This window comes from Alosa sapidissima, chromosome 1 (genome assembly GCF_018492685.1).
Source record: "Alosa sapidissima isolate fAloSap1 chromosome 1, fAloSap1.pri, whole genome shotgun sequence".
NCBI classification, from domain to species: Eukaryota; Metazoa; Chordata; class Actinopteri; order Clupeiformes; family Clupeidae; genus Alosa; species Alosa sapidissima.
In genome coordinates this window covers 7,726,864-7,740,286 of record NC_055957.1, presented here as the reverse complement: position 1 = coordinate 7,740,286, position 13,423 = coordinate 7,726,864, and the positions used below count along the sequence as shown (strand labels likewise).

The following is a 13,423-nucleotide window of genomic DNA, read 5'->3' as shown; positions in this document are numbered from 1 at the left end:
GCGCTATCAGTTCCTACTAAAGCAGGGACCTCCCTCTCCATCTTCAAAAAACTCCTGAAGACCCAGCTCTTCAGAGAATATCTCCTCTCATAGCACTACTTACAACTAGCGTTGCTAATTCTAGCACTTGCCACCTGACTAGAACTGACACTTGACTGTATAAAAAAAGCACTCACTGATGCACTAACTTGTTCTTATTGTACTCTACCTTTTAACGGCAGAATCACTGGATCTAAACAAACTTTCGAAGTGGCATAAATAGCATTGAATGTAGGCATGTGCCATCATTTCTACCTAATAAAAATAAATATATCCATTTAAACGTGTTTTACCTGCTAGGCAGCAGCTTAGCCACATAACACGGATTCCCTGGCAGGTGTAATAGAAAGAAACAAAATTCCAGTGGATATTTTACGTCTTCTCAAAGACTGGTGGCTGTTAAGAGCGACGTTTTTGCCAAAAAAATAAAGCCAAAACACGTCCGTGAATTTAAGGATTTTAACAGCATGCTGTGAAGTTACATGCAGGTCTCTTTTACGGAGGAAACCCATGTTAAAATAAAACTGTAGTCACGAATTTGATCGTGTTGGTATGAATATATGTTGTAGTATGTGAATCCTACAGTGTAAAAAAAATATACTAAGGTCTTAGAAACGTTGTAAAATTATTGAAATAGATTAAGAAAGCCACCGTTATGGTGATTTCTAATGGTAGATTGATTTGTTTAGATCCAGTGAAATTGCTGCCTTGGCAACGCTACGTCATGGCTTCAGTACTCTATTGTTTTAAAAAGTTTTAATCTGTTTGCCATGTTGTAAGTCGCTTTGGTTAAAAATATGTCAGCTAATGTAATGTAATGTAACTTAATCTGGACTTTGTACCAACTTATGACCGGAGAGATTGACAAAGGAGATAAATGAGAGGATGGCGAGGGCACTGCTGAGTCCACCCATAAAGCGCATTCAGCCAGTGCCCACATTTAACAGGAAAACACAGCGCAAAAGACTGTTGTGTACAGAAGCTACCAGAATCCATTTTCTGTTGCTTGCTATTTTCTAAATTTGACTGAATTTGAAACATGCTGGACCATGCTGTACCCCTAACCTACACCTTCTGTGCTATCAGAACTTTTTAACGGTTGTCCTGATTCTGGAATTTGTGCTTCCAAGCAAAGAAAATGTCACAATCACATCTTCCTGTGGTTCCAGGTGAGTGGCACTATAGATGATTCCATCCGACATGCCATATCCAAGTTGGCCCACTACCATGCCTGCTGCACACGTAGTGCTGAGCGCCACCTCATCGCCATGTGTGAGGACCATTCCCGGATCCTCCTGGCCGGCTGCCCCTCCTATGACAAACTGCTGGATGCTCACCACCGTGATGACTATGCTGATATCATCAAGGCTTGGCTGGGTACGTCCTAACAAACATGCCTGTAGAAGCAACTGTAGAAATAACCTCTTTGCTAAACACCTGTGAAGTGTATTTTGGGGACTTATTTTTATTAAAGGAACATGCCAACATTATGAAAAAACTCTTATTCGCTGTCTCCCCCAGAAGTAGATAAGGTGATACATACCCTTCTCGTCTCTGTTTGTGCAGTAACTCAGTCTGAAGCACCCACCGTTAGCATAGCTTAGCATAGTTAATTGAGGTGGGTAGCACCCAAAAGTGACAAAATAACTTTTTCCTATTTACATGCTGTGACTTGTATACAACATATAGGCTACAAATAGGCGATTTTCTAAGCATAAACAAACATAGAACTTTGTTCTCATTCAGGAAAAGCACTGCTACTTGGGCAGTGCTATTTACACACAGCACCTGAAAAGCTGCAGTAGCAGTGCTTCGCCTGAATGAGAATGTAATTCCAAGAATGTATACTTATAAAATCGCTGTGTTGCATTTTACATTGAAATGTGTGTGGGGGGGGGGGGGGGGGGTTATTGGGATGGGACAAGATGTTTAGGAGAGAGGGAGATGGGAGTGGGATTAGGAAATGATAGTGGGCCAGAACCCAGCCCAGGTCCCTGTGGGCAGCTGTATATGGTGGTATGCAGCCACTGGTGCCATAACTTCCCCACACTACACTTGTCATTTTTTGACAATACAGTATTCATTTAATGTTTTATGTCTTTGATGATGGAGCATCTCTTTATCAGTAAGCTAAACCTTAACTCACAAGTGCTCCTATATAATTAGGATTTACCAGAGGAAATCAGACCTGATATATTGCTCAAGCATGGATGAAACCTCACTAGAGTGAGCTAAATCTTGTCATCATGAACAGGAGATGGTGTCAAAGAGCAGGACTACATCGTAGCGTTGCAGCATCCTGTAACAACCGACATTAAAAACTCCATAAAGATCTATGAGCTGATGCTGGATGCTCTTATCTCATTCAACAAGCGGACATTGGTTCTCTTCCCCAACATTGATGCTGGTAAGACTGAGCGATTGGTTGTGTCTTCTTCCCCTGCTCCTTTAAATTAGCGCCTCACCTCTTTATCTCCATCACACGCACATATCAACATTTGGTTGGATGGACTTCAGTAGTGTTTTGAGCAGTTGAAATTTACAATTCAACATATTGTAGGATGCCTATTGGCTCTCATACTTTTACACAGTGGTTGCTCTGTGTGTCAGTTTTAGCAGTCATGATGACTTATTGTGTTCTAACATTGCTCAATCTTTGTCAGCAGTAGTCAGCAATACCTTTACACATTATGGAATAGCAGTGTTTAGTCCTTGTCTTCATGAATTAGTTAGCTTTAGTGTCAACTTGTAGTCTGATCGGTGACGCCTGTATTGAATAAGCTTCATAAATAAAACAAATTTGTTTTTATGTCTGCTGTTACTCTCGTAATTACAGGGTGTAGACTATACCATCACCTTCTTTAATCCAGAAATTCAGTAATGGTCCATGGTGTCAACTGGGACTATGTTGTTTTGAACTAAAGCTTCTCTATATGTTTCTGCAGTCAGCTGCATGCACACTGGCTATTACACTAATGTACAGGTATTTTTTTTATTTTTATTTTTATTTTTTTACATAATGACCAAAGGTGTGTAACTGAAGCCTTTTCTTCTTTCAGGCAGTAAGGAGATGGTACGTGTGATGCGCAAGAAGGGTATTGAGCAGCATCCCAACTTCAGGGCCGTAAAGCACGTTCCCTTTGAGCAGTTCATCCAGTTGGTGGCCCACGCGGGCTGCATGATTGGCAACAGCAGCTGCGGGGTGCGAGAGGCAGGGGCCTTTGGAACACCCGTAATCAACCTGGGCACCAGGCAGACTGGTCGAGAGACAGGTACTGTCAAGCACTGGACGCTCTATCTCTGACACATGGGGAGATTGCTTGTGACTTAACATACATTTTTGGTTGTGTTGAAATGTTCTGATAAATGTTCTGATAAATTTGGTTGTGTTGAAATGTTCTGAAGAATCTGATAAATTACTGCTTGATTCACTAGAAACATTCTGTCTGTCAGAAGATTGGGGCTTTTCTACATACTTATGTCTGGTACATGTGAAGACAGTAATTATTTTATTTGTGATGCATGATGTTTGTTGGATAGGGGAGAATGTTCTCCATGTCAGAGATGCGGACACTCAGAATAAAATATACCATGCGCTGGATCTACAGTTTGGGAAGCGATATCCCTGGTGTGTACTCTGATCCTTACTGACCTGTTTTCATTATGTAGTCATTTACTAATGTAGTCATGTATCAAAAAAGATGCAGCAGTTTAACTCTGTCCTCTTTGTTTACCTCTCAGCTCCAAGATCTACGGTGATGGAAATGCAGTTCCACGCATCCTCAAGTTTCTGCAGTCCATCAATCTGGATGAGCCGCTGCAGAAGACCTTCTGTTTCCCAACAGTAAAGGATTGCATTTCTCAGGATATTGACCACATTCTGGAGACCCAGAGTGCCCTTGCTGTGGACCTGGGAGGCACTAACTTGCGTGTAGCCATTATCAGCATGAAGGTGAGATACAGGCATACGTGTTACTGGATGTGAAATGCTTTAAGGTCACCATACGTGGTTTGATGCAGGCATATGTGTTACTGAATGTGAAATGCTTTAAGGTCACCATACGTGGTTTGATGTCCAGCACCCCACATGTCTCAATGCTGTAGGTACCCTACAGGTCTTTTAGAGACAACACCTCAAGTCAAACTCACAGTCAGGTACCACAACTTCACAGTTCGATCTGTGCCTACTGATGGTATCAGTCAAATAAATTATAATCATACCATACGGCACGATGTGATTTATGGACGTAATTACTAATCAGCCCAGGTATCAGACTGAATACGGTGAGGACAAAAGGCTTGATTCAAGATGGGGACATAGGAAATCCAATTTTTCCAATATACTCTCAATGGTTTTTCAGTTTGTATAATAAGCATGTTCATATTTCAAATTGGCTTTGAGTTGGGATTTTTTTTTCTTTTGGGGGAAGTGTGTCCCGCGCATGTCCATTCCTCCTTTGTAATTCCCGCGCATGTCCATTCCTCCTTTGTAATTCCCACGCATGTCCATTCCTCCTTTGTAATTCCCACGCATGTCCATTCCTCCTTTGTGATTCCCAAACTTCATTGCTCTTAAGTCTCGTTTCTTTTGCACGCTGCCTCTCTCTCTCTTGTACAACAGGGTAAAATAGTGAAGAAGTACACCAAATCAAACCCTAAGACCTATGAGGAGAGGATAGATCTCATCCTACAGATGTGCAAAAAGGCCCTCGACGATGCTGTGGGTCTGAACTGCAGAGTCCTTGGAGTTGGTGTGTAGCCCTTCACTCCTTTATATAAGCTGTGCATATCTGTATGTCACACATTTAACACTGGATTTTTAAATAACAAAGTATATAAGAAGTGTATTCTAAGCTGAAGTGTATTCTAAGATGAAGTGCATTATAAGCTGAAGTGTATTATAAGATGTAGTGTTAGGTCAGCTTTGGCAGGCACCAGGCCTGTATTGGAGCTTTATGAACTGGTGTAATAGACTGGGGAGATTACAGAATGCCATGTTCGGGCTGTCTAAGAGCATTATCATTAAATCTGCCCTTCTGCTCTCTGTCAGGTGTGTCAACGGGGGGCCGAGTCAACCCCCAGGAAGGTGTGGTCCTCCACTCCACAAAGCTGATTCAGGAGTGGAGCTCCGTGGATATCAGGACTCCCATTTCCAACGCGTTGCACCTACCTGTGTGGGTGGACAATGACGGGAATTGTGCTGCCTTGGCTGAGCGGAAGTTTGGTCACGGAAAAGGCGTGGAGAACTTTGCTACCATTATCACAGGAACAGGTACAGTCTGACCGTCAATATGAATCCCAAATAATATTGATGATATTACATCATCAATGATCAGATCAGATTCCAAAAATAATTCCGTGAAAATGCATGGATTCCAGTTGCTGCTACTGGAAGCCACTGGAATCCATGCATTCCACGGAATTATTTTGGAATCTGATCCCTTATCGTACCTGTTCATTCGTACTCGTCGCTTGACTTATCGTGACTAAATTCAAGATGGCGGCGAACGGTAAACTTCCTGAAGGTACTGTCTGTATAAATCGTCTAGTAAATAAACTACCAGTGCTTTTTCAAAGTTCTCAATGTCTCGTTTTAAATGTCAGGGCCCTCGGAAGTCTACCAATGAAATGTGGAGCTACTTTGAGCCTCGTAAATGGTGTAAAACAGTGATCTATTTGCATGGGTAGCCCGATGCCTGAGGCACCCCCATTGAAAACCTGTTTGTAGCATCGGCTAACTAGCGCCAGATTTCGGAGTGCAGGGTACAAGCCGAAATGAGCTATGAGTCAAAAGTTCACACTCGGTATCATGTTTCAACACACTTTAGGTCAATATCAGACCGAACTGCTCCTTTTAATGACAATAATTGACAATATGTCAAATATGACAATAATTAAGACTTACATCCTATTCGAGTCCCTGAAAGGAGCAAAACCTGTTTTACCACAGTTGTATAGCCTTGCGTGTAAATTAGTAGTTAGTAATTAGTAGTGTAAGTATTAATAGGTATGGTGCTACAACATTAAATGTCCCATCAACAATTGATGGGAACAATATCAGATCCTAACATTACGCAATGGGCCGCTGGCTAGATACATAGGCTTATAGAATTTATTCTAGATATCAATTGTTAAGTTTGTTTAATTTGTGGTTACATCTACAATTAATTATTTCGGACAGCAGTGAGTGATAGGCTATCATAGTATAACAATTTATGTCTTTATATTAGAAGGACATTTTGATCATAGTTGAATAATAGATGGGGGGGGGAGATATGTCCCCCCTCAAAGTATACTATGATTACGTAAGGGATAATGTATAGAACGCCGGTCATTACTGGGAAAATAAGTCCCGACAGGGCGAACCGGACCCCGACGCGCAGCGGAGGGGTCTTGTTCCGCCCTGAAGAGACTTATTTTCAATACAATACATATACTCAATACACAGCACATTGTCTCATGAGGAAGCTTCTCCAACACACATATTGCACACTGCCCTCTCCCCACATACACAGCACACTATCCCATCTCCCCTGTCATCCCCCCAACACACACACCAAGACCCCTGGCAGTTGGGTTAGCCCCTTGAGCCGTGGATCTGCCCAAGGTTTCTTCCTTGGTAAGGGAGTTTTTCCTTGCCCCTGTTGCTCTTGGGTGCTCCTTGTTGGTGCCCCCCACCCAATCCCAATCCTCCCCCACCTTTTTTATGCAGCCCTTGCCACTTAATCTACTAAACCCCTCTTCTACTGCACTTTTTACCCCCCCCATTAATGCACAAATAGGCTGACACCAGACATAATTTCACTGCATTTCTTACTTCCAGTAACTATATGCATGTGACAATAAACTTCCTTGTATCCTTGTATTTTCACAGTAATGACCGGCGTTCTATACATTATCCCGCTTATTATAAGGCTACTTGCCAAAACGAAATAATAAACTGTGTGTATGTGTGTGTTTTAAAATGAATAGGTATAGGTGGTGGGATTGTCCAGCACAACGAGTTGATCCATGGTAGCACATTCTGTGCAGCAGAGCTCGGCCACATTATGGTGTCTTTGGATGGACCAGAGTGCACGTGTGGTAGCCGTGGCTGCATTGAGGCGTATGCATCCGGTATCGCCCTACAAAGAGAGGCCAAGAGACTCAATGATGGTAGGAAATCATGCACAAGCACTGTCACTCTCCCTCACACTCACATGCTCATACACATCCAGATGGAAACATACATTTTCTAACACTGTAAAACCTCGATTACAAGATGGGTTCCAGTAAGACGCAGGCCCTTTTTCCTGGTCTGGTGTGGCCACAGGTTTAGCCCTATGGGATATGGGATTTTATGGGATTTAGGCTATGGGATTTGCCTTGCCTACAAATACATGTAGGCATTGTTCTTTTAGCCTCCTTGTTTGTTAGGTAGCCTAGGTTATGCAGTCTGTTAGACAATGCAAATACAAATTATTTGTAATACATTATTGGATAACGCAATTTCAATACTACTAGGCAAATATTCATACTGTTTGAAATAATCAATTTAATAATACTGCTGAGTACATTTTGTGTGAAAGGAATTCAAGGCCTGGCCCATATATAAGCAGCAATTGAATTAAATTAAAGCCTGAGTTATTAATCAAGGTTGGTTATGGTAATAGACCTTCAAAAAAGTAATTGTGTGCACATCCCACCTTCTGGCAGGTGCAGGACAAATTAAACTTACTCCAGTGAAAAAATGTAATGTCCACAACACAGCTTTAAACTCCCTTATTTAATGTAAGAAAAAAGGATAGGCAATGTTTGGACCCTGCTGGGTCTTCAAAATGATTTTGCCTGAAAAAGACCCAGTAGGGTGAAAATGTTGCCCATTCTCCTTTTTTCTTCCATTAAATATGTTAATAGACCTACCTCCCTACCTATAATTCATGATTGTGTCTCTGCATGTGCTTGCAGAAGACCTGTTGTTTACAGAAGGAATGGCTTTAAAGAAAGAAGACCCAGTCAGCGCCATCGATCTGATCAATGCAGCTCGTTTAGGAAACTCCAAAGCTGACGCTGTACTGAGAACAGGTATGTGTCTTCAGCTGTGTCCTTGTTCTCACACTAGCTGTAGTCCTGTGCACTGGTACCAATACTTCAGCTACATGTGATTCTAATTACCTGACTTTACTGTACTTAGCTGGCGCAGCACTGGGTGTTGGCATCACAAATATTCTCCACATGGTGAACCCGTCCATGGTGATTCTCTCCGGCGTTCTGGCCTCCTTCTACGAAAGTCCTGTGCGGCAGATCATCAGTCAGCGCGCTCTCACCTCTGCGAAGGACATCCAGGTTCTGACCTCTGACCTGGAGGAGCCTGCCTTGCTGGGCGCTGCCAGTATGGTGCTGGATTATGCCACGCGCAGGACTTACTGAGCGTCCCTCCTGGGAAGGCTGTTCTACGGCCTCGGCCTCACCCTCCAGACCTCTATAGGAGCCCAAGGCTGAGATGGCTCAATACCCTGACCATGCCTTCTACCTAAACAAATGCAAATGTATGACAAAACGTCTGAATTTTCTCTTAGATGGATAGCCTTTTTATCTTTTGTTTTTCACCTGAAACCTTACCTGTTCTTCTTTTACTTAGTGCACCAAATGTGTGCACAGTGGCTGCCAACTGTTTTCTAGCAGAGGGCTCATTGCTTAAACAATGGTTCTTGCAGTTGCTTCTGCTGTGTACAGTGACTGATGACCATTTACAATTGTAGTCACCTGCTGTCTTTCATTTATTTGTCTGTAAAAATATTCAGTCAGCATTTAGTATTGATTATATATGCACTGATGGTTGAACTTGGATCAAACATTCCTGACTGGTGTGACATGAGGATGACTTCTGCAGTCATAATGTGTGACAGAAACTGGATTAGCATGCCCACAACAAAAAGGCATTTTTAAGAGTTCTGGAGAGGACCACAACTTTTGTAGAAGAACAGTATCGCCACATAAAGTGCACCTTAGTAGTGACAGTGACATAAGAGTGAGGTAACACAAAGCTAAAAAAGGTGAGCTGCTCCAATATTTGATTAAACCAACCAACAAACAAATGAACACATGGGTGACAACTTATCTTTCTGTAGCCTAACCGGACCATGGTGTAGGTATTATTATGACCGCTGCGCAGCAAAACGCTTTTTTTCTGTCCAGATTTTCTTTTTTTTTTTTCTTCTCTAATTTTGTGTCAACAATTCCCAGGACACTGAAAGACCGGGGTGCACAAAACTTGGTGGGCATGTAGCCCCATAAGGATGACACGGAACCATTGTTTTTCGTTTTGATCCGTCTCCTCCCCACCGGACTGGACACCCTGAAAGGAGGGTAGGGTGGACACAGGTTTCTGTGAATATCTCGAGAACTGTAGGCCCGGGGAGGACCACATTTTTTTTGTATGTTGGTCTTAAGAGGCCATGTCAACCCATCCCATAACTACCCATTTGATGTGTAGTGCCTCCTAGTCAAAAAGTCAAAAGCAAAAATGAGGGGTTGTAATTGCAGGTATCTCTGGCTGATATGGTCAAAACTGCACGCAATTGGATTTGTAGGATCATTATGACACCCTCCGAATGCATGCCAAGTTTCGTTCATGGGGGACCATACAATAAATGAATATGTGTACATTTAGTGACTGTACACATGCACACACACACGCACACAAATAAACGTGCACGCACACACATATACACACGATTTATTTTTGCGGAGTGAATGTGCAGGACTGAGCGGCGGTCATTTTTTGTACAACTTTGCAGTACATCTAGTTTACACCCAGTGTATGCATGAACCAGTCTGCAGTAGCTTGTATCTCACCATTTTGTGTTATCATCAATAGTTAAAATGCTAAATAGATAGATAGATAGATAGATAGATAGATAGATACTTACTTTATTGATCCCCAGGGGAAATTCCTTGTACGAGCCTTGTACAAGCTTTGCAATTAAATGAACAGATCATAATATATATTACACGGTGGCTTGAAAAGGTCACAATACTTCCAAATGAAAAGAACACTTGCATCAATTTGACAGCACATGACATACAAATCCACAGAACACACACAAATGAACACAGCACAACGAAAGAATTCACTACACCAGAGATTTCCAATCGGAGAACTTAATTGAGACAATTTTATGTTTCCAGTCTTTTTTGGTAAGTTGAACTTAATTTCATCTTAAAGATGTTAATAGTTATTTATTGACTTGTTTAAATTAGTTTACCCCAAGCAATAGCTATATTTAACCAGCAGTGATAGATCAGTTAGGATTGTCACAGTTGTCTGACAGTAAGATTGAACCTCTTTCGTGTTGTGAATGCTTCTGTTGTGTGGGCACTATCTGCATTTGTTGTGTGAATTTGCAACACACAAAATAAAGTTGTTGCAAAGCTTTAGAATATTTGATGTGTTATTGTAGTGTGTAGCAATAGTTGTCTATTTCATGTGTTGTGTGCTGTAGGCCATTTTATGTGTTATTATTGAAGTGTTTTTTGTATTTGCAAATATGTTTTTTTTTTTTTTTTATGTGCAAGTGTTTGGAAGCATTGTGACCTTATCAGGCCATAAATTATAATTGTATATTTGTATACATCATATGATCTAGCAAATTCTTCATCAATGCCTAACTGTACAATAGCAATAGCAAACAACCAACAATATCACAGTAACAACTACATGTTGCGGTCCTACCTTGTGATATTCTTATGTGAATACTGGAAAAGACTGGATGTATGTCACTGAATGCAAATTATGCAATTTGCCAACACCAGACCTTGTCTACAAATAAATCCTAACATTCACCTTCAGTGCATTTATGACTCAGTAGTTGTACATCTGTGGGAATTGTGGGATTTTTTTCCAAATGTTCCAAAAATACCATGATTCAAATGTGTAGTTCCATTGAGAGGTACAGAAAAGCTTGAATGTACAGTGCTGTACTTCCATTAGAATAAGGAATTTCCCCTTGAATCATTGTTTATCTGTGGTACATTTCGAGTTGAGACTTTGGCTCGCCCATCTTGGGTACACAAATGCTTTCTGCTCAATTTCTGTGTATCATATCAGCCTGGGCCAGGGCCACTTTGCTGCCTGGGAATCCCATAAGCCTAATATGCAGAAAAACATTAAAATATGCTCACACTGGTTTCATGATAGACGTTTGCATACAGAGCTCACACCACTTACTCTACAGTCAGACGTTCCCATTTCACAGATGCCACTTGGCTGTCGGATAACTCGGTAGAGTGTGGGAAAAGAAAACAGGGCAAGGTTTCCCTGATAGAGAGCAGCTTGAAAAGTTCCAGGATCAGTTCATGTCCCATCTAAACAGCATTCTCCCATCCCCCATCTAAGAAACATTCTGAGGAGTAAAGAGATAACGCTCTTATTATGACCGCCGCTAGCGAAGTGGTCATATAGGGATTGTCAAAGTTTTTTTTTTCCCCCGTCATCTACTTCCTGAATTTTTGGTCAACGATACCCAGGACACCGAAACACCGGGAAAAAATGAAATTTGGTGGGTATGTAGCCCCACTAGACTTTTACGGAAAAAATTTGTTTGGTCCCCGGGGGCCCGAATCCCAAAAAATGCAGTTTTTCCTAAATACCTGAACCGTGGCACTGAGGATGAAGAATTTTTTATGGTAAGTTGGTCTCAAGGGCCCACATCAACCTAGCCCATAATCACTCATTTGTGATTTGATTTAATATTAATTAAGAACAAACAATATAATTTAACACAATATATTAAAAGAAGGATAAAAAGAAAGAAAAGTATTTAGAAACCTTGTTCTCCGTAAGAGTCGTGTCCTTAAGCTACAAAGTAGCACCGTGAGAGCTATACAAGTAGCCTTGCTCTCCGTAAGAGTTACTATTCCTAAGCTACAAAGTAGCACCGTATCCAAGACTTTACTGTAGCCTAGTTCCTTTAAAAGTAAATGCATTCTAAATAATGCCGTTGCCGTAGTGACAATAACAAGCGTGCAGCCAAAGCCTTAGAATGCACCTTGTGGAATGTCTTATGTAGGCTACTGTACCAATGGAATTAAGTCAAATATAAATGATACATATGAGTTGAAATTAAACAAAAACAAATAAACAACAGGTATATTTAAACAAAAACAAATAAACAAGACATGTTTATTTACACACACACACACCAGAGCTAGTGAGCGGAGCTGAGCAGTGCGAATATCCCGCTCCTCGCTCAGGTGGCTGTTCACTCGGCCGCTCCTCGCTCAGGTGGCTGTTTATTTGGCCGCTCCTCCGCTCAAATTCACGTCAGGCCGCTCCGCTCAATTTCGCTCCCCGCTCCACTTCAAAATCCTCCGCTCCAGTGAAATCGCTCCACGCTCGCTCCAATTTAAAAGAGGGAGAAATAATCTACCAGCCGAATTGTCACCTTAGAAAACTTAAATCCCAAAGAACTAAGAGAAACGGCAATGTCACTCATAGAACATGTATTGTAAAAGATGCCTAATGCAGTACTTTTCAAAGTGGGGGCCAGGGCCCCCTGGGGGGCCGCGAGGGGGTGACGGGGGGGCCTCAGAAAGATGGAAGGAAAAATAAAAGCAACAAATAAATACATATGGAAAATGTAAAATATACCTATTACTATGAGGGTTGTTATACAACGCCATTATAATAATTTGTTGCATATCTGAACATTATATTTTCCATGATAATGACTGGGAATAATAGTAGAGTGATAGCTCTCATATAGCAGAAAGCCCCAAATGCAATTTTTACACACTGTATGCTCAAATTGCAAAGTGCTTGTGGCTAAAATAATTATTAGGATTAGCTTAATGTATTTTTACATTTGCCGTAGTACTGTCGATGGGTTTAATAACAGATCAAGGGGGTACCTTGGCCAGAAATTAGTGGTATTTGGAGGGCCTTGTCGTGGAAAAGTTTGGGAACCCCTGGCCTAATGCAACACCGACAGTGCAACAACGAACAAGCTTGGCAACGTACACATAAGCCTCAAACTAAAGGGATGAGTGGGATTAATTGCCTAAATAATACAGGTTTAGCGTCCAAGTTTTACTTCAGCCTTACACGTTTTCCTTTGCTCTCTGCAGCACACTCATGTTTTCGCGAAATGTGTCTTCTTAAATTCCAAAATAAATCTCACTGGAACAGTGTCACGACATAGGCTAGTTGTTCTTGCTCTACATTGTTTGTATCTAGTTGTTTTGTAGGAATAGTACGTTTGTAAGCCCTATGACTTTCAGTTTCCTTTCTAAAATATTTAGCGACTTCATCCCCAACGAACTCACTGTAACGTCGGCAAGCTGGACTATGTGCTACGGACTCTGGGACAATGCATTCTGGGATACGGGGGAGAACTGGGGGTTG

At 41.6% G+C, this 13,423-nt stretch overlaps 1 protein-coding gene and 1 long non-coding RNA gene across 6 annotated transcripts in view; one reads left to right on the top strand and one right to left on the bottom strand.

Moving 5' to 3' along the window:
- gne (glucosamine (UDP-N-acetyl)-2-epimerase/N-acetylmannosamine kinase) overlaps positions 1-9,120 on the top strand; it is a 28,814-nt gene extending 19,694 nt beyond the window's left edge. For 4 of the 5 annotated variants that reach the window (XM_042081221.1, XM_042081306.1, XM_042081060.1 and 1 more), the window contains 11 exons: positions 1,209-1,416; positions 2,294-2,446; positions 3,099-3,311; positions 3,580-3,667; positions 3,781-3,991; positions 4,144-4,194; positions 4,661-4,790; positions 5,090-5,311; positions 7,012-7,194; positions 7,987-8,103; positions 8,213-9,120. In XM_042081221.1, the coding sequence (XP_041937155.1) occupies positions 1,209-1,416; positions 2,294-2,446; positions 3,099-3,311; positions 3,580-3,667; positions 3,781-3,991; positions 4,144-4,194; positions 4,661-4,790; positions 5,090-5,311; positions 7,012-7,194; positions 7,987-8,103; positions 8,213-8,448 (1,812 nt within the window). In that variant the 3' untranslated portion in view covers positions 8,449-9,120. The remainder of the gene's footprint in view (positions 1-1,208; positions 1,417-2,293; positions 2,447-3,098; positions 3,312-3,579; positions 3,668-3,780; positions 3,992-4,143; positions 4,195-4,660; positions 4,791-5,089; positions 5,312-7,011; positions 7,195-7,986; positions 8,104-8,212) is intronic. The other variant, XM_042081141.1, reaches the window with a different exon arrangement.
- LOC121703303 lies at positions 8,462-11,366 on the bottom strand. The gene is made up of 3 exons (XR_006029693.1): positions 11,249-11,366; positions 8,641-8,806; positions 8,462-8,551 (listed from the first exon to the last, which is right to left on the bottom strand). It is a non-coding gene; the product is annotated as an uncharacterized LOC121703303 (long non-coding RNA).
- Between the last annotated feature and the right edge of the window lie 2,057 nt (positions 11,367-13,423).